At 37.9% G+C, this 20,026-nt stretch overlaps 1 protein-coding gene across 4 annotated transcripts in view; it reads left to right on the top strand.

The window, feature by feature from the left end:
- Positions 1-20,026, top strand: part of ARHGAP20 (Rho GTPase activating protein 20) — a 130,300-nt gene that overhangs the window by 75,487 nt on the left and 34,787 nt on the right. For all 4 annotated transcript variants that reach the window (XM_059179980.1, XM_059179966.1, XM_059179989.1 and 1 more), the window contains exons 3-6: positions 4,021-4,185; positions 11,269-11,418; positions 17,384-17,425; positions 18,318-18,402. In XM_059179980.1, coding sequence (XP_059035963.1) covers positions 4,021-4,185; positions 11,269-11,418; positions 17,384-17,425; positions 18,318-18,402 — 442 coding nt within the window. The remainder of the gene's footprint in view (positions 1-4,020; positions 4,186-11,268; positions 11,419-17,383; positions 17,426-18,317; positions 18,403-20,026) is intronic.

Raw genomic sequence — 20,026 nt, 5'->3', positions numbered from 1 at the left:
AGAGGTCACAAGTAGGCAGAGAGACGGGGGGAAGCAGGCTCCCTGCTGAGCAGAAAGCCTGAGGTGGGGCTCAATCCCAGTACCCTGGGATCATGACCTGAGCCCAAGGCAGAGGCTTAACCCACTGAGCCACCCAGGTGCCCCTGAAAAAGAAATATTTTAACTTCGTTGTGGATTCTCCCCCACACCACCCTCAAATCTTATTTGAAAATATTATTATGAGGTAGAAAATGAGTTATTATGTATGAAAATCCTTTGGAGTTGTTTTAAAATGCAAAATTTTTTAAAACAATAACTTAATTAAATTTTGGCCTACACTAGCCCCAAACAAACAAAAAATTCTAATTCCCTAATTGTTTCAGATTAGCCTTTATTTATGAGCATTTAAATGATATAGAACTATTGTTTAAACCAGGGGTCATCAAACTATGACCCAGACAAGCAGCCTGTTTTTGCAAATAAAGTTTGATTGGCTCACAGCCACACCTGTTCATTTAGGTATGATCTGTGGCTGATTTTGAGACATAGCAACAGAGCTGAGTAGTTGACAGAAGAGACCAGATGGCCCACAAAGCCTGAACTACTTAGCGTTGCAACCTTTGAGTAATAGTTTGAGGATCCGTATTTTAAGCCATACTGCTCTCTAATGGTTTATTTAAAATAAAATTTATTTGAGAGAGCGAGAGTGTGTGTGAGAGAGAGACAAAAAGTACAGAGGGAGTGGCAGAGGCAGAGGGAGAAGCAGGCTCCCCGCTGAGCAGGGAGTGTAATGCGGGACTTGATTCCAGGACCCTGAGATTATGACCTGAGCTCAAGGCAGACACTTAACTGACTGAACCACCCAGCTGCCCCTATCTGATGGTTTATAATTATAATAAAAAGCATTTACTTAATGAACCTAAAACTAAAATGCAAAAGATGACTTTTCTCTTTGCAAAAGCTTTTCTGTCTGGAGATGGAGAAACTAAAGCTGTGTAAGATGCTATCTATGTTAACCATTCCTTCATCTACTCATTGCTTGCTAGCCTTGTCCTTGCTCAATTTTCATAACTGCAAGTGAAATTTTATTCTTTTTTTCTATAAATTTGAAAATCACTACATAAAGAAGATGCCATTTCGCCTCCTCTCACTCCCCATCCCCAAAGAATTTGAAATAGAAATGATTTTTCTCTATGATGGGCTTTTTCTCACTGCCTACTTTTTTTTTTAGACATTTTTTTTTTAATTTCTTTTCAGTGTAACAGTATTCATTGTTTTTACACCTCACCCAGTGTTCCATGCAATACGTGCCCTCCCCAATACCCACCACCTGGTTCCCCCAACCTCCCACCCCCGCCCCTTCAAAACCCTCAGGTTGTTTTTCAGAGTCCATAGTCTCTCATGGTTCTCCTCCCCTACCAATTTCCCTCAACTCTCTTCTCCTCTCCATCTCCCCATGTCCTCCATGTTATTTGTTATGCTCCACAAATAAGTGAAACCATATGATAATTGACTTTCTCTGCTTGACTTATTTCACTCAGCATAATCTCTTCCAGTCCCGTCCATGTTGCTACAAAAGTTGGCTATTCATCCTTTCTGATGGAGACATAACACTCCATAGTGTATGGACCACATCTTCCTTATCCATTCGTCCATTGAAGGGCATCTTGGTTCTTTCCACAGTTTGGCAACCGTGGCCATTGCTCTCACTACCTACTTTTAATATGCAGTATTAAACAGAGGAACTCCCTTTTCTTTCAAGGACTCCAGTTTCCTGTCGTTGTTCCTAACTTACACATCTCTTTAAATTACGCATAGTATGTGCTTAATTAGTAATTAGTGAGCATAATGGAATTCACTTCCTTGGAGAGGTAACTATAGCCCAAAATTACAGGAAGTGATAGAACAGCTCTCAGAAGTTCACCTTACCTGAAGTAGAAATACATGCTACTTCCGCTCACTTCGAATACAGAGTTGTAGACTTTTAGAATGTTAGACCAGAAGATGTTATAGAGTCTTGGACAGCAGTGGTTCTCAAACTTCAGCAAGATACATGTGAAAAGATATATAACCAATTGTTCTACATAGGCAAAAGATTTTAAGATGATTCACAAATGAAGTTATACAAACGACCAAAGAGGACAAGAGTGTTCAACATCATTAGTCATCAGAGAAGTATAAATTAAAATCGTAATGAGATGTTACCATATAACCATGGAATGGTCAAAATTTAAAAGACTAACAACACCAAGTGTTGGCAAGGTTATGGAGCAACTGGCACTGTCCCGCAATATTGTTGGGAATAAAAATTGGTACAACCACTTTAGAAAACTAACTGGCAGGGTTTTTTTAAAATTAAACATCTACCTACTCTGTGATCCAACAGTTCCATTCTTAGATACTTATTTAAGAGAAGCTAAAACATAGTTCACAAAAAGACCAGTACAATATTTGTAGTTGTTTTATTCATAATAGCTTAAAACTAGAAAGAGCCCAGGTCCATCAATAGGAGAATGAATAAACATTTGATAAATATATCAGGTTTGATATATTTATGTAGTGGAATACTATTCAGCAGCATAAAGAAATGGATTACTGATAAATACTGACTAAAAAATAGCTTCCACAAAGAAGTACATATGGCAGCTCCACTTATGTGAAATTATAGAACAGGCAAAACTAGACTTCAGTGGAAAAAAGGTCAGAATAGTGGTTGCCTTAAGGATGATGGGATGGGGATTGACTATTGTAAGGAATATTGAGGGATTTAGGGATTGAACAAGGAAAAAGACATCATTGGGCAGGGTTGCAGGAGAAAGGAATTCCCTCATGGCATGAGACCATCTTGAGGCTTGTGGTCAAAGGACCACCAACCAGAAGGGGAAGAGGGCAAGGGAACTCCTGAGGTGAGAAGGATTAGAGAGGGTATCCCTGGAGCTCATAGGTCTACAGGATAGAGTTCAGTAGCACCATGGGGAATCTCTGAGTTGGAGAACTCTGATGGGCAGCAGTGACTAGAAGTCTTATCATCACTAGGCTCTATCTTATCAAGGCTAGATCGGGAATAGTTATGGGGCATATGCAAAACAGTCCAGCTACAAATGGCTAAAAATCTGCTCAGCTATTTTTTTTAAATAATCGGGAGAGTAAAAATATAAGTTTGGGGCCAATATACTTTTTTTTTTTTTAATTTCTTTTCAGCGTAACAGAATTCATTGTTTTTGCACTACACCCAGTGCTCCATGCAATACATGCCCTCCATAATACCCACCACCTGGCTCCCCCAACCTCCCACCCCCCGCCCCTTCAGAACCCTCAGGTTGTTTTTCAGAGTCCATAGTCTCTCATGGTTCATCTCCCCTTCCAATATACTTTTGAGCTGTTGGTCTCAGCCAGTGATGACGAAATAAACAACCCAGAGCCAATACTTAGAAGCCATCTTCAGCTAAAATACACAACTGAGAAGGGACAAGAGGAAATACTTTGGTGTGATGATAATGTTCCTAGTTTGATAAAGTTTAAGACTGTGCAGGTAAAGTATTTGTTAAAACTCAGTGAATATACACCTAAGATTTCTGCATTTCATTGTACACTCATTTTTTTTAAATTATAAGCAAATATTGAACTTTAGTTAATGATGTTCATGGCAAAGTATTTAAGGTGAAATGAACTGCTATATACAGTTTACACTGAAATGCCAAAAATGGAATGGATTATTGAATAGATAGAAGGACAGATAGTTGGATGCATATATGATAAAGTGAGTGCAGTGAAATTTTAATGGTAAAATCCAGGTTGGGGTATACATGTGTTTATTATAAAACGTACAACTTGGTTCTGTATTTGAAAATTTTCATAATGAGATGTAAAAGACCACAGTGTAGAGAAAGACTGAGGTACCAATTAGGAAACTATGCCATTGCATTAAAAAAGATACAGAGAGCTTTATATTTCTTGGCCAACTAGAAGCTATAATTTTATAGAACTCGATCCTATATTTGATCATTTGACTAAAAATCTGTTGTGTTTCATCTGTTACAGGGAAAGTCCTTCTGCCAGTGTGGATACATGTACATTTCTGTCCTCATTTGTGTGCTCCAGTAGGACTCTGCTAATTGATGGCCGGGTAGAACTCAAAAGAGGCCTGCAGAGGCAGGAGCGGCATCTTTTCCTGTTCAATGATCTGTTTGTTGTGGCCAAAATCAAGTAAGTATACTGTAAACCCTCTCCCAGTTTATAAAATTGCATTCCCACTAACAAAGATAACCCTTCTGCTCAGTGCTTACTGTAAAGAATGTCTGGCCTCTGTTACCATAATTAGTATCTGAAGTAAGTTTAATAGTTTTGTTTTGTTTTATTTTTGCAAAAATAAAAAAAAGTTTCGGTTGTTTTTTTATTCAATAAGTGTTCATTTAGGTCCCACTCTGGCCATGTTCTGAATACATATAGGGGATACAGTACAGGATGTGATGGGTATTATCCCTGCTTTTTTGGCCTCTTTATTTTAACATGTGGGAGAAATTACAGATTGTGATTAGTTCTATGAAGAAAATTGGGGGCAGGGTGAAATAAAATATGGGATATATGTTAGGTAGCCGTAGTTGAGGAGGAAAAATCATTGAAGACTGAAAAGCAACCAGCCATTCAGATATTAGGAGGGTGAGCATTCTAGGCAGAGGGAAGAGCAGATCCAAAGGTGGTAGGAAAGCTTGGTCCTTTGAAGGAGCTAAAGGAAAGCTTCTGTAACTGGAGCATAATGAGCAGGAGAGGAATATGAATTGAGGTTGGAGAAATAGACAAGTTTCAGGTTACCAGGACCTTGTCAGCTGTGTAATCTATTCCCATGTAATACACAAATTACCCCAAAACCACAGTTTATAACTGCACACATCTCATACACAGGAACATGCATCCGTACGGAGGAATCTCATGCTGAGAAGTGGCTTTGCCATGGTTCTGACTGCTCGTGAGGCTGCAGTCAAGCTGTTGACCAGGTTGTAATCATCTTACAGCTTGACTGACGCTCACAAATTCACCTCTCTGCTCCCTCATGTGGACGCTGGAAGGCCTCCGTCCCTCCCTGGCTGTTGGCCAGACCTGGTGGCTCCTCCCCACAGAGGTGTCTTCCCAGGGCTGCTCATAACATGGGATTGCTTCCTCCAAACTGGAAGATCCAAGAATGTGAGATGGAGCGTAGGCAGGCGAGAGAACACCCCAGACAGAAGCCACAGCCCTTCGTAACCTGATTTTGCAGGCGGCGTACCATCATTTCTGACATGCTATTGGCCACCCGGACCAGCCTTAGTGCAGCAGGGAAGACAACTATGCAAGGGTGCAAATATCAGGAGATCGCTGGGGGCCGTCTTGGAGGCCAAGTACAGCAGAGGCTATGTTAAGGAGTTGGGATTTTATTCAAAGGGATGTTAATTAGGGGAATACTGTAATGAAGTTCATATTTTTAAGATCTTGTTTCTTGCTCTGAGAGGTAATGGATTAGAGAGTAGGCAAGAGTAGAGAAACAAGGAGACTGGGCAGGAGGGTAGAGTAGTCCCAGTGAAACACAATGAGGGCTTTATCTGGGGAAGGGGCAGTTCAGTGAAGGAGACACACATATTTGGAATATACTTGAGAGGTAACCAAAAGAATTTACTTTCCTCTCAGTACTAAATGCCTGTGCATTTAACTCTCTGCTTAGAACATGGTGGTTGCTCCTTGTTCCATCCCCCCACTCTCATGGTTTATCAAACCCAGTAGAAGATAAAAGTATTTTAATAAATCCAGTACCATCAAAGGGATTTTTAATCACTAGAGAATAGTAAATACTTTTTTCGGCTATCTTCACTCACACACCTAAGTCATACCATGCCATAAATAAGACATGGCCACAGCTAAATTCTGATTTTGCAAAGCAGTATAAATTTAGTATGACTGGGGTGAATAATGGTAAAGACCTCACAGTTATTTGGATCTTATTGTATTTTAAGTATTTTTCTAGAGACTAACCTGCATAGCTGTTCTATCAGGCAGAACTATTTTTCTCTTGTTACAGAAGAAATTGATACTCAGAGAAGTTAAATTATTTGACTAAGATCCCAAAGGTAGTCATTAGTTGAGCCCACATTTGAACATGGGTCCATCTTACTTCAAAATCTGCTGTCTCTGTTACCCCTTTTCCAAAGGATTTCACAGAAAATTCCTCCACAGGAAGTATTTGTTTTCTTTTATAACAGTATAGTCTTGTGCGATGAGTAGAAGTTCTTAACTAATAAGAAACAGTATTTCAGTTCTTTTTTAAAATTTTTTAAAGATTTGTTTATTTATTTATTTGACAGACAGAGATCACAAGTAGGCAGAGAGGCAGGCAGAGAGAGAGAGGGAAGCAGGCTCCTCGCTGAGCAGAGAGCCCAATGCAGGGCTCGATCCTAGGACCCTGGGATCATGACCTGAGCCGAAGGCAGAGGCTTTAGCCCACTGAGCCACCCAGGTGCCCTTAGTATTTCAGTTCTTTAATAAATACCCAGAAGTGGGATTTCTGGATTATATAATATTTCTGTTCTTAATTTTTTAAAAGATTTTATTTATTCATTTTGCAGAAAGAGACACAGCAAGAGAGGGAACACAAGCATGGGGAGTGGGAGAGAGAGAAGCAGGCTTCCTGCCAAGAAGGAAGCCCAATGCAGGTCTTGATCCAAGACACTGGGATCATGACCCGAGCTAAGGCAGACGCTCAGTGGCCGAGCCACCCAGATGCCCCTCTGTTTTTAGTTTTTTGAGAAACCTCCATATTGTTGTCCTAGTGGCTGCCCCATTTTACATTTGCACCAACAGTGTGCAAGGGCTCCAATTCCTCTATGTCCTTACCAATACTCGTTGCCTTTTTGGCTTTTTTGCTCTTTTTGGGGGTTCTTTTTTTAAATAACAGCCATTCTGACAGTGTGAAGTGATATCTTAAGTTTTAACAGCATTGGTAAGATTGAAATCTTTTCCAACCACGATGGAATGAAACTCAAAATCAGGCAAAGCTTTAAACATGTTTCAGGAGAACTAGTTCCCTGTAATGTCTTCCCTATCACTTCTCACCCTTTGATAGAGGATTGGGTTGTACCCTTGATCGTTAATTTGTTGAAATGATGTGAGAGCTTAATCATGTACTTGGTGAACAGATTCACTGCACTAAGTTCAATATTTCTTTGGCTCACCTTCAGGCTCCATTTAGAAACTTCTTTCAGTCTGTAGGTTGATGGCATAGAAATAAATTCAAGTGGGATAACAAATTACTAGCTGTCCCATATTTATTTAGTGAAACTAAGGGGATTTTAGTGAGTGAGCTAGTACAAAAGGTTCTCAATTTTTGGCTTTTATTGGCTAAGGTATCTTACTCACTTTGCGCTTAAGTTGACAGTGTTTACCTAAAATTCTGTTGCGTTTATTGTCCTTCTTTTCCATATTTCATTAGAATAAGTATTACAACTGAATGGGAACTTTGTGACCAATTTTGATATTCACTAGAAAGCTAAATAAAAGGCTATTTTTCCAGTAGAAGTATGGCTTTTCATCTTTCAAGATAATGTTTTAAAACTTTAAAGTATTTAGAAAGAAATTAGTATTCTATCAGTAATTATAGAGCAACCATTTGTAATTTACTGAAAGGAAATGACTATTCATTATTAGTAGAATTACCATCAAACGCTTGTGGAATATACTACTTCAAACATACTTAGTAAAACATCTCTGTCTTCAAGTGCAGGGAAATCTCCCTAGAATCCTGTATATTTCAACAGTTCACTGGGATTCCTTCTAGTATAATGATGGGAACATAGGAAAACAAGGAAATAGATCCTCATCTTAACAAATTTGTAGTAAGGAACTACATTGTGGAAATAAAGAATTACTTTTTGGGTTGTTATTTTGGTTTTTTTTTCAGCCAGTTCACGTTAGATTCAAACTTTTAAATTTCTGTTAGAATAGTCTAATACTATTAGGAGTTGTGTGAAAAATATGAAGAAACACACTATGATACCAGGACTAAATGTAAAATTTTATTTAATACTGGTTTCAAGTATTTTGAAGCTACTCCATTTATCTTTGTGGGAATAAGTGTTTGTGAGGTTCCTGTCCACCTGCATAGTAAACAGTTTCATCAGAAAGCCTTATAGGTACAGAGAGAGAAAAGTAAGACTGGGGGCACCTGGCCGACTCAGTCAGAAGGGCATCCAACTTTTGATCTCCAGGGTCAGGAGTTCGAGCCCCATGTTGGGTAGAAATTACTCAGATAAATAAAACTTAAATAAGGCTGGAAATAGAAAAACTGAAGGAAACTTCTTGGTAAGATGCTTCCATCCAGATGCTGTACAAGACCAACAATATCCAGTGCTTTTTACAGACATGCAGTAGTTCAGAGCATGAAATAAGCTCAGAATTCAACACTGTTCAAGTTAGAGTCTAGCTATGCTAGCTAGCTCAGCTGTTTGACTCTTGGCAAGTTGCTTAGCTACATCTCTCCATGGCTCCATTTCTTTATCTGTAAAGTAAGGATTAAACTAAATAATGTCTGTAAAGTGTTTACCACAATGACTGACTGGCATATGGGAAGTTCTTAGTAAATATGAGCCAATACAAGCAAAGTGATTGTTTACACATTGAGATTAACTTCTTGTATCAGGAGATGAATGATCTTGATGCTTCATTGATCTAGGGAAAGAATCATTGCAATGACTTCTTTCCAGGGCAATAAATGTGAGAAGTTCCCACCTGTTATGTGAAGTATCTGATACAGAGAGAGACCCACATTAGGAAACACAAACTGTGTAAAAAGAGAAATGGGAACATACCTTTCTTTCCAAAAGATTTATAGTTTCTGTTTTATATTACCTAAATAGGCACTTTCAAAAAATAAGATTTTTTTTATATATAATTTTTTATTTTTTATAAACATATATTTTTATCCCCAGGGTACAGGTCTGTGAATCACCAGGTTTACACACTTCACAGCACTCACCAAAGCACATAATGTCCATAATCCCACCCCCTTCTCCCAAACCCCCTCCCCCCAGCAACCCTCAGTTTGTTTTGTGAGATTAAGAGTTACTTATGGTTTGTCTCCCTCCCAGTCCCATTTTCTTTCATTTATTCTTCTCATACCCACTTAAGCCCCCATGTTGCATCACCACTTCCTCATATCAGGGAGATCATATGATAGTTGTCTTTCTCCGCTTGACTTATTTCGCTAAGCATGATACGCTCTAGTTCCATCCATGTTGTCGCAAATGGCAAGATTTCATTTCTTTTGATGGCTGCATAGTATTCCATTGTGTATATATACCACATCTTCTTGATCCATTCATCTGTTGATGGACATCTAGGTTCTTTCCATAGTTTGGCTATTGTGGACATTGCTGCTATAAACATTCGGGTACACGTGCCCCTTTGGATCACTACGTTTGTATCTTTAGGGTAAATACCCAATAGTGCAATTGCTGGGTCATAGGGCAGTTCTATTTTCAACATTTTGAGGAACCTCCATGCTGTTTTCCAGAGAGGTTGCACCAGCTTGCATTCCCACCAACAGTGTAGGAGGGTTCCCCTTTCTCCGCATCCTCGCCAGCATCTGTCATTTCCTGACTTGTTGATTTTAGCCATTCTGACTGGTGTGAGGTGATATCGCATTGTGGTTTTGATTTGTATTTCCCTGATGCCGAGTGATATGGAGCACTTTTTCATGTGTCTGTTGGCCATCTGGATGTCTTCTTTGCAGAAATGTCTGTTCATGTCCTCTGCCCATTTCTTGATTGGATTATTTGTTCTTTGGGTGTTGAGTTTGCTAAGTTCTTTATAGATTCTGGACACTAGTCCTTTATCTGATATGTCGTTTGCAAATATCTTCTCCCATTCTGTCAGTTTTTTTAACCAAAAAATACAAAGGAATAAAATTTTATCTTCAATTGAGTCTGTTTCATTTTGAAAAATCTAAAGATTCATAGCAACAGGATGAAGAAAGAAACCTAGACATCTTTAGAGCCACAAGGCTCTTTCCTATCACACTTAAACAGTAAGTGTGCCCTACAGGAAGTATAAATGAAGCTTCGAATCTAGACTATCCTTCCTGTGTAGTTCCTGCATGATCCTTTTTCATTTTATAGATCCTTCTAAAGAGTTCTGACTTTAAATATTCCATGAAGGAGTTTAGGACTACTGCCATATGAATTATCTTTTTTTTTTTACTATGTGCTCTCCTGCCATTGTTTTTTTTTTTAACTTTTTTTTTTTTTTATAAACATATATTTTTATCCCCAGGGGTACAGATCTGTGAATCACCATATGAATTATCTTTGATTTCATGTTAACTTTTTCTGTTTCCACAAATGATTCTGAATGGTAGGAAGTGTGCAAGTTTCCCTGAGCATTCTCTTTATCTTTCCCAGTGCCTTCTAACTCACTCACTCTCGGATCCATTGTGAGCATTAAATCTGTGAATTTAGGTCAAGGGATAATGGTGGTTTCAATAACGGGTTCTAAGGGAGATTAGGTAGAAATTGTCAAAAAGCAATTTCATTGCCAACTTAAAGTTGGTCACCCTCTGGGTCCTTGAAGATAAATATTAAGTGTGTTAACTCCACTGAAGTACAATACTTTCTGTTGGTTTTTTTTTCCCCAGTCTAGGTTAGGGTCTGTTTTTTGGCTATAGTTTTTAATTGTAGTCAGAATATAAGAGAAAATGATATGAACAAAGTCTTAAGAAAGGAAATTAAAACTTTGCTTGTAAAGACAAGAAAATGTTGTACCCATTCAGTGGGAAATACACTGAAAATTTCTCTAATTAATTCCAGAAAATATTTTTTTAAGTGCATCTATCTCTCTTAAGGTGAAAATTTTATAAATATTTTCATAAATAATGTGTACTTTAATCTTTTGTTCAGCCACTACTGGAGTAGGCACATTAAAAATAATAAATGAAATTTTTAGAGCAGCAGTAAATTTAAAATTTATTATAATTGTAAATTCCAAATACAATGCTCAACATAGAAAAATAAAGTAGGCGGTGTATGGCTATTTGCTGCCCATAGACACAAGCGTGAGGACTAATACACCAAATGTATCAAAGGCCATTTTGGGCCAAAGGTAACCAATCGACCTACAGTTTCCTGTAGTAAGCACTGAAGTTACAAACAATGAATAAGACATTCTTGGCCCATTATTAGTGGAAACTGTCCTTTATCACAAGTACAGAAGCTCTCATAAAATTTCAGAAACAAAATAACAAGAAGTCCTATCTGGTTTTTATCTTTTTAGATATAACAACAACTTTAAAATAAAAAATAAAATAAAACTAAGTGACATGTGGACAGCAAGTTGTGTGGATGAAGTGGGAGAAGGCAACACCAATGCCCTGAAATCCTTTGTCTTGGGCTGGCCCACTGTGAACTTCGTGGCCACTTTCAGGTAAGAACCAGAGCTGTGCCTGCATTGACATGTTAAATACAGTCAACGAGGTGATTTCTAGGATGGAAAGAAAAACGTCAATCAAATCTTGTTCTGATTTTTTAAAGGAAAATATTATATTCTGATTGAGTTATTCTGAAATCAGTAACTCATCTTTCAACATACCCCAATAGGCCTTGTTTCTCCCCAGGAACTTCTCATTAAAGTATGTGGAGAGTAATGGTAAATACTGAGAACGTTGGAGTTGTTTATCTTGGTCTGACCAGTAATTTTTAAAGGGGCTCTGCTAAAGCACCTAGGGCCTGTGGAAGAGGAATGGGGTGGTCAAAGCTCTGGGGCCGCCACCCTTTCAAGCCTCCCCTTCCCTCATGTTCACATACCGCTTTACCTAGTGAGCTTTCAAATTGGTCTTTTCAACCCAATGAAATAGACTTTTATTGAAAAATTTTATAAAATAGTCCAATTAAGTTTAAATAACTGTTTTATACTCCCAAAATTTTTTTTAGATTAGCTATTTATTTATTTGAGAGCCAGAACAAGAGGAGGGGGGAGCAGAGGGAAAGGGAGAAAAGACTCCCACGCAGACTCCCTGCTGAGCATGGAGATACCTGCCCCCTGCCCCCACCCAATGTGGGTCTCCATTCCATGACCCTGATATCATGACCCAAGCCAAAATCAAAAGCCAGACACTTAACCAACTGAGCCACCAAGGCACCCCTAAACTCCCAAATTTCCTAAAGAAGTAGTTTTTAAATATAGACATAAAGTTAATGCCATAAAATAATGGGGTGCCTGAACTGAACATCAGGGTTTCATAGAGACTCTTATCCTGAACATGCTAAATTGGCACTTCTCAGGTCAGGATGAGCATATCAAAATTTACACTTGTGATTTTGAACAGGTACATGCTCAAGTCCAATGTTTGTTTTACACTTAAGGAGTTGGGAGTTCACATGCACATGTTTTTCTTTCAACTTCTGCTTCCCCACTACCACTAGACACCTCAGGCATCATTCTAAGTAACTAAATAACCAAATTTTTCTAAATAAGCAAAATTTTCCAAACTATTAATCTTCTTATTGTTTTTTAAGATTTTTTAAAATTTATTTGACAGACAGAGATCACAAGTAGGCAGAGAGTCAGGCAGAGAGAGGGAAGCAGGCTCCCCGCTGAGCGGAGAACAGGGATCATGACCTGAGCCGAAGGTAGAGGCTTAACGCACTGAGCCACCCAGGCACCCCCAAACTATTAATCTTCTAATAAAAACAGGAATATCATTAAATTCTATTATGCATTATTGGCCCACCACAAGATTTTAAGAACTTGTTTGGAAGAACTATATTTTTGTATTGTTCTCTGCATATCTCATTTTCCATGACAGATTTCTCCAGATAATATCATTTTCTGTTGCTTGATCTCCTTGGCGTTACAGGTAAAAGGAAGTAAGGGGCAAAACCACATGATGTCCTTTATTATTTGTCTTTTCTTTAGTGGGAGAATGGCAGGAGGGGCCGTGTGGGGAGGGAAAGAGAGAATCCTGTAGCAGAATCCCTGCTGAGTGTGGAGCCTGATGCAGGGCTGGATCTCACAACCCTAAAATCATGAATTGAGCCGAAATCAGTACTTAACCACCTGAGGCCCTTGACTACCTGAGTCTGATATCTTTAATTAAGGAGTTTCCATTTAACTTGTTTTAAGAAGTGAAAACGATGTGGAAAGAAGTTTTACACACATTGTATTCTTTAAAAAAAATAGTACTCTAACCAGATGATTAAGGTTAATTATACCCCTCAATAGAATGTGAGAAGAGCACCTTTGTGTTATTCCTCCTCAAAACCCATAACCCCAGTCCAAACATGAGAGAAACTTCAAACAAACCCAAACTAAAGGATATTCTATAGGTTAAGCTGACCAGTACTCCTCCAGATTATCATGGTTTAAAAAAAAAAAAAAAAAAAAAAACAGAAAAACAAAACAGGAAAAGACTTAGAAACTGTCCTAGACCAATCTCTAAAGAGACATGATAACTCAAGGCAATGTGTTATCCTGGGTTGGAATCTAGGATAGAAAAAGGACATTAATGGAAAAACGCAAAAGTCTGAAGAGTCAAGAATGTGATTAATAGTAATGTACCAATATTGACTTCTTAGTTTGACAAGTGTGCCATTGTAAGAGGATTATTTCAGGAAGGTAAAAGGTATACCAGAGCTCTCTATAATATCTTAGCAAATTCCTGAAAGTCTCAACTTACTTCACATTTAAAAGATTATTTTAAAAAACAAAGTTGTGCTGAAGAGTTTTGGTATGGCAGAGTAAGGCCTTAACAGACTAACCACCATATAGATAACAAGTGTAAACTCTGAACAAAATTCAAACAACAACAACCACATAAAGGTTCTACAAAGTGAACACAAGTTGGCAGATTTTGGAGAGGAATTGAGACTTGGACGGAGACACCAGCAGAGGTGAGTTTCCTGTGTTTAAGCCATTGGCCCAAGGGCAGGCTACAGTCATATCATTGTGCAGGGCAGCTAAACTGACAGAAACCCCCAGTCTTTCTGGCCAAACAACCAGACTGCAGGGTCTGAGTCAACCACAGCCACAGGAAAGTTAGGGGGGAAATATCAGAAAAGGAGAGTATCAAAGGAGGGAAACCCCAGATTTTGTATATAGATTCTACCCACATGTGAGACTGATTGCTGGAGACATGCATGGAGTAGACTCAAAGCAACTTGAAGCTAACACTAAAGGAACTGAAGCAAAAATGTTGACCCTGCAAATGTAACAGCACTCAGTCTGCAAACAAAATATTCACAATGTCTAGAATACAATCTAAAATTTCCTCACATACAAAGAACCAGAAAAGATAATCAATAGAGGCCAATCCTGTTGGAACTCTTAGAAAAGAACTTTAAACCAACTTTTTTAATCGTGCTCACTAGGTAAAAGGAAAAGCCAACTGAAATGAATGGAAAGATATCTCAGTAGAGAAATAGAAGATATTTTAAAAAGCCCAAATGAAAATATTAGAACTGAAAACTGCAGTATCTTAAATTTTATCTGTCTCTCTCTCTCTCTCTCTCTCTCTATATATATATATATATATAGCTCTTTAATTGCAGAATGGAAATGAAAGATGAAGGAGTCAGTGAATTTGAAGATAGATCAATACAGATTATCCAATCAGAAGAATAGAGAAAACAGACTTTTTTTTTTTTAATTTATGTACTTCTCTATTTGAGAGAGAGAGAGATTCAGAGGAAGAGTGAGAGAGATCATCTTAAACAGGTCCCACAACCAGCACAGAGCCCAGCATATGGCTTGATCTCATGACCCTGATACCTGAGCCAAAATTTTCAAAATTAAGAGTCAGATGCTTAACTAAGTGACCCAGGCACCTCAAAACAGACAACTTTAATTCAAAATGCATCAGAGACTTGTTAGAAAATACCAAAAGATATAATATACATGTAACTAGAACTCCAGAAGTGGAGAGAGAGGGAATAGGACAGAATTTTTGAAGAAATAATAGTCTGAAAATCTCCCAAGCTTAGTGATTTACATGTATAGATTTAGTAAGCTAAGTGAACTCCAAATAAGAGTATGAAGAAAATTTCACTTAGTCGTGTTACAAATGCTATAAACCAAAGATAAGAGAAAATCTTAAAAGTAGCCAGAGAAAAACAGCACATTACATATAGGAGAACAATGATTTGTATCATCATGGCTTTTTCATCAGAAACTATGGCAATTTCAGAAGATAGTGGAATGGCATCTTTATTTAAAAGTGTTAAAAGAAAAAAACTTTGAACTTAGACTACTATATCCAGCAAAGATAGCCTTCAATAATTAAAATTAAATAAAGATTTTTTTAAACTCTAAGAATTTATTCCATCAGAAATTTGCTACCCCCCCCAAAAAAAAGAAAAAAATGCAGACAGGTTTTTTAAGGAAGGAGGGGTTGAAGAACATCAGAAATGGTATAAATTAGTCAACATTAAGAAAAATCTAGGCCACAATCAGTTTAAAATGCCATCAGGATAGCAGCTCAAGAAGCAGGTTCTCCTAGCCAGTCACTACAATATCTATAAAGAAACCAAAAATGTAAAGGACTAATAGCTTTGAAATCTAAGACTGAAAACTGTCACAGTCAGTGAGAAATTCCCGATTGTGTTGAGGGGAAAACATAAGAGACTACATAGATCAGTCTCAATGGGTTAACCTGACACACTTCATAAGTTGTTTATTTTCAAAGGAATGCATGCTGTTTATTCAAACAATAGAACACTATACAGCAATGAGAATGAACAGTCTAAAACCACATACGGTAATATGGGGCAGTCTCATAAACATAGTGTTGGATGAAAGAAGCCAGACACAAAATAGTACATACTGTCTGGTTACATTTATAATAAAGAAAACATAACCATCCTGTTCTGTTAGAAGTCAGGATAGTGGGGGAGGGGGGTGTTGAGGGGGGTGCTGGGTGGCTCAGTGGGTTAAAGCCTCTGCCTTCGGCTCAGGTCATGATCCCAGGGTCCTGGAATCAAGTTCCACATTGGGCTCTCTGCTCAGCGGGGAGACTGCTTCCCCCTCTCTCTCTGCCTGCCTCTCTGCCTACTTGTGATCTCTGTCAAATAAATAAATAAAATCTTTAAAAAAAAAAAAAAAGACGAAGAAGTCAGGATAGTGGGAATTAGTGCCTGCAAAGGAGCACAAGCAGTCCTTCCGAGGTGATTTTCTGTTTCATAACCTGAGCTTCAGTCACATGGGTGTGTTCAATTTGTGAAAAATGCTCAGGCTGTACACTTAAGCATTATACAACTTTTCTGTGTATCTTACATGTCAATAAAAAGTTTAAAAAATATTAAGTGTTTTAAAGAGCCAATTTCTTTAACTGCTTTGAAGAAAGTTCACAGGTCCAAAGAAAACTCACCTATTTTTCAACACAGTTTTTTGCCAAATAAATCCAAGATTTGATACAAATGAACCTAGAAAATCTTCTTTTTGGGAAGGGTGAATATATTAGAAGTTTATAAGGAACTGTGGAAGGTGAAAATTGGATGGTCAGTAAAAGAGATGTAGTGTACTTTCAGATGCCCAATCCTGGGAGTTGTGTCTGGGGAAAATTGCTAAGCAACAGACTTAGAAACAAATTACAAATACTTGTTAAGTGTATTTTTCTGGAACAAGAAAATAATAAGAATTTCCATCTTGTTGAGATTAGAAATATGGTTTAAAACTGAGTTCAAGACCATATAGAAATAAATACTGAAATATTTTCAAGTTTAAGAATTAAATGTAGCCATAATTTCAGAAAAATTATCACTAGTGATTTAGTTGTAAATGAGTTGATCTTAAAATACTGTAGTAATTAAGAATAGGTTTTCTGTGAACTAATTCACTAAATTAAAACTCTGCTATATGTAAATATTTCTTTTCCTGACAGGAAAACTGGTTTCTGGGCCAAGATATTTCCATCAACATGCCAAATTTCTCTTTAATCTCTAATCTCAAATTGAGCACATTTTCTGTTTATATGGCAATTAAAGCCACAGTTAGCCCAGTTTTATAGACGTGGAAACGAGCGTAGAGATGTGAAGTGATTCACTCATGATCAGGTAGCTTTGCGTATATTTTTGAAGCCAGGTGTTTAGATTCCAGATCAAATACTCATTCCGCCGTAACGGTTATACTTATCAAAGAGCCATAAAGTAAGAAAATGTCCCAGTCTTGGATCCATTTGGAGGTTTGACTAGACGGTGTGGTTTGACTGTACTTGACTGTATGGTTTTCCGTGATGGGGTTTTCCCCTGCGGATTCTCCAGAGCACAGTTAGGCCGGAGCTGCCCTGGTGTGCCGCTTCCTCAGTAACAACCGCTAATATTTTGTCTGGATTGACAAGATACGTTAGCATAAATGTGTTACGTGTTTAATTTCTTTCTCCTGTTTTCTTTGATTGCAGTTCTCCAGAACAAAAGGACAAATGGCTCTCTCTCCTTCAGAGGTATTTTTTTCAGTATAACATATTCTTAATCTTCAATCTGTAATTAAAAGAATTAAATTCTTCTATGCAGAGATGTGCCCCAAACTATTCCTCTTTTCCTTAGTAGAAATTACTCATCTGTCCTCAAAATAAAATACCGTTTGAACTGTACACCAGCTACTACTTCCTGTAAACAGTGTTCTCTTTGGTACATGTATTCCTTACTTTCTAGGAAGGAGAACATTGAGCTATGGTTAGACAGAAATTAGTCCGTAATCTCTCCCATTTCCATGTCTCCAACCTACCATTTGGAGCAAACAGTTTCCTCAGAAACATGTATTAGGTGTCCATATATGGAAGGTTTTCTGCCAAGCAAAAATCAATTATTTCCCTCACCTTTGAATATACAGACTAAATGGTGAATCGAGTTTTCTCTCTTATTTCCATAACCCTTTCCTCCTGCCTCCCCTTGCTACCTTTCTCAGGGAAGATTTACATTCTACCCAAGAGCTAAATGAGAAGTAAAAGGACACTATCTTGGTTTGGTGTAATAAAATATTATATATGCTTCTGTACTTGTCAGTAAGTGTCCAGGCCTGTCCAGGGAAAGGGGGAAAGCTTGGAAGACAAAATGCCACCCACAGGTGCCTAAACCTGACTGTGCTTCTCAGACCTCACTGGGAATAGATCTCCTATTTGTTTTCATGCCCTTACCTGATGTCCTGAGAATTTGATTCTCTTCCAACCCATACCCATAATGTAATCCAATTTTGCTGAGTCTTTCCATCTGTCTTTTAAAATGTAGCATATAAGTATATTGAAAATATTAGCAAAATAAATTGATTTTAAAATAAACCATTAGCAAAATCCATCTGACTCAGTGTTGTTTTGGGTTGTTGTTGCATTTGATTAGATACATCAATCTAGAGAAAGAGAAGGACTACCCGAAGAGCATTCCCCTCAAAATCTTCGCCAAGGACATTGGGAATTGTGCCTATGTAAGTGTTTCTAAGCCAGAAAATTAAATTCCAAGTCCCTGCATAAAGCAGAGCACCATGGATGAAAAGAGACAGGCAGGCAGACAGACAGACTGTGGATGTGCTACAGAAGGCAAGCATTTAGAAATACCATTGTGGGAAAATGCATTTTCCTGGGTCTATGTATGTCTTTGCATATGCGAAAAGTAAACCCTAGAGAAAATGATACAAGAGAAATTCATATGAACTACAGTATTTCATACTAATCCTCAGAAAGAATATTGCTTGTCTGATGTCTCTTTCCTCCCTCTGGCATTAATGTTTCTCTGGAGCCTTTCAAAAGCAGCTGCAGAGGCTTGAAGTAAAAAGCCATTTTCACAAGGATATAGTTCCTATTAGTATGAAGCAATTTCTTCCAACTTGTCACGTCTTAAGTAGAAGGTGGTTTTAGATAGTTCTTCATTCTATGACTCTATCTTCATTCTATGAATTTTTAGGAATTGAATCCCTTGGGTTAACAAATGGATGAGCTAGGAGAGAGGACATTTTTAAGGGATCAGCATGTTTCTGCCTCACAGTTTTTATCATATTGGTCAAATAACAATTAAGCCTATTTAGCCTTAGTTATTATGTATAATTTGATGACTAGAAATATAGAAAAAATGCCAAGACGTTATCAATGATGAACAAAATGGAAACTTATGGATGTTTTTATGATACTATACATTGCCATACTTCGCAACCGCTCTGGGTCACACTGGAAAAAACATAACAAAACAGTTATGTTTCGGCCAAAAGCAAAAGTTATGCAAATGTTCTGACATGAGTGTCAGATGTTACTGCTTGGGGGAAATACTCAAATTTTTATGGTGTGAAACTACAAAGATCTTACTGTAGCAAAGTAGCAAAATACAAACAACAACAACAAAAAAAACCCACCTCTATTTTGCTGCCAGCTTTGATTTCAGTTGTTGTGGCAATTGGTTATAATTGGGATATTCATGGAAAACCCCTTGAATTTTTTTTAAACATGGTAAGTGTGTGTTTGAGAAAGGCCCAGAATTCCATTCTCTTTGGAAGAGAAGACAAGAGATGTGGTCAGGTTGGACACTCTGTTTTTATCACTAGTACCCTGGTTAACTCAGCAATGATAGGACACACTGCCCTTAGCTCTCTGAAGTTCCATCATGAGAAGAGTCTCCTTTCAGGGAGCTCTGCTTCCAGAAAGAGTGATCCCCCCCAAAACGGGAATGTATGTATGCATGGAAAGCATTCTTTATCCTTGGCCTTTAGTTATACGCAGCCTGTCCGTGAATTCTGCTAACATGGCGGGGTGGGGGGGAGCCACATTTTCATTTTTGTCTGTTTGCTTTATTTGTTTACTAGCCAAAGAATACTATCTGCAGAAATTCATTTGTTTAGTCTGCCAGGAAGGCATGCAAGTAAAAACACACACCTATAATTAGTTTTGAATGTATGTGTCTAATATTAAGAAAAATCACTGTCTTAGAATCCAGATATATTAGGTGACTATTGGTATTACAGGAAAGATTCTTCATTTTACAAAAGACTCATAAGAGAATTTCTTTAAAATTTAATTTAAGGGAGGGTATGTGCTTTGGTGAGTGCTGTGAAGTGTGTAAAC

The sequence above is a fragment of the Mustela lutreola genome, chromosome 1 (genome assembly GCF_030435805.1).
Source record: "Mustela lutreola isolate mMusLut2 chromosome 1, mMusLut2.pri, whole genome shotgun sequence".
In the NCBI taxonomy this organism is placed as follows: Eukaryota; Metazoa; Chordata; class Mammalia; order Carnivora; family Mustelidae; genus Mustela; species Mustela lutreola.
The sequence above is the reverse complement of the archived record's forward strand: the minus strand, read 5'-3'. Positions and strand labels throughout refer to the sequence as shown.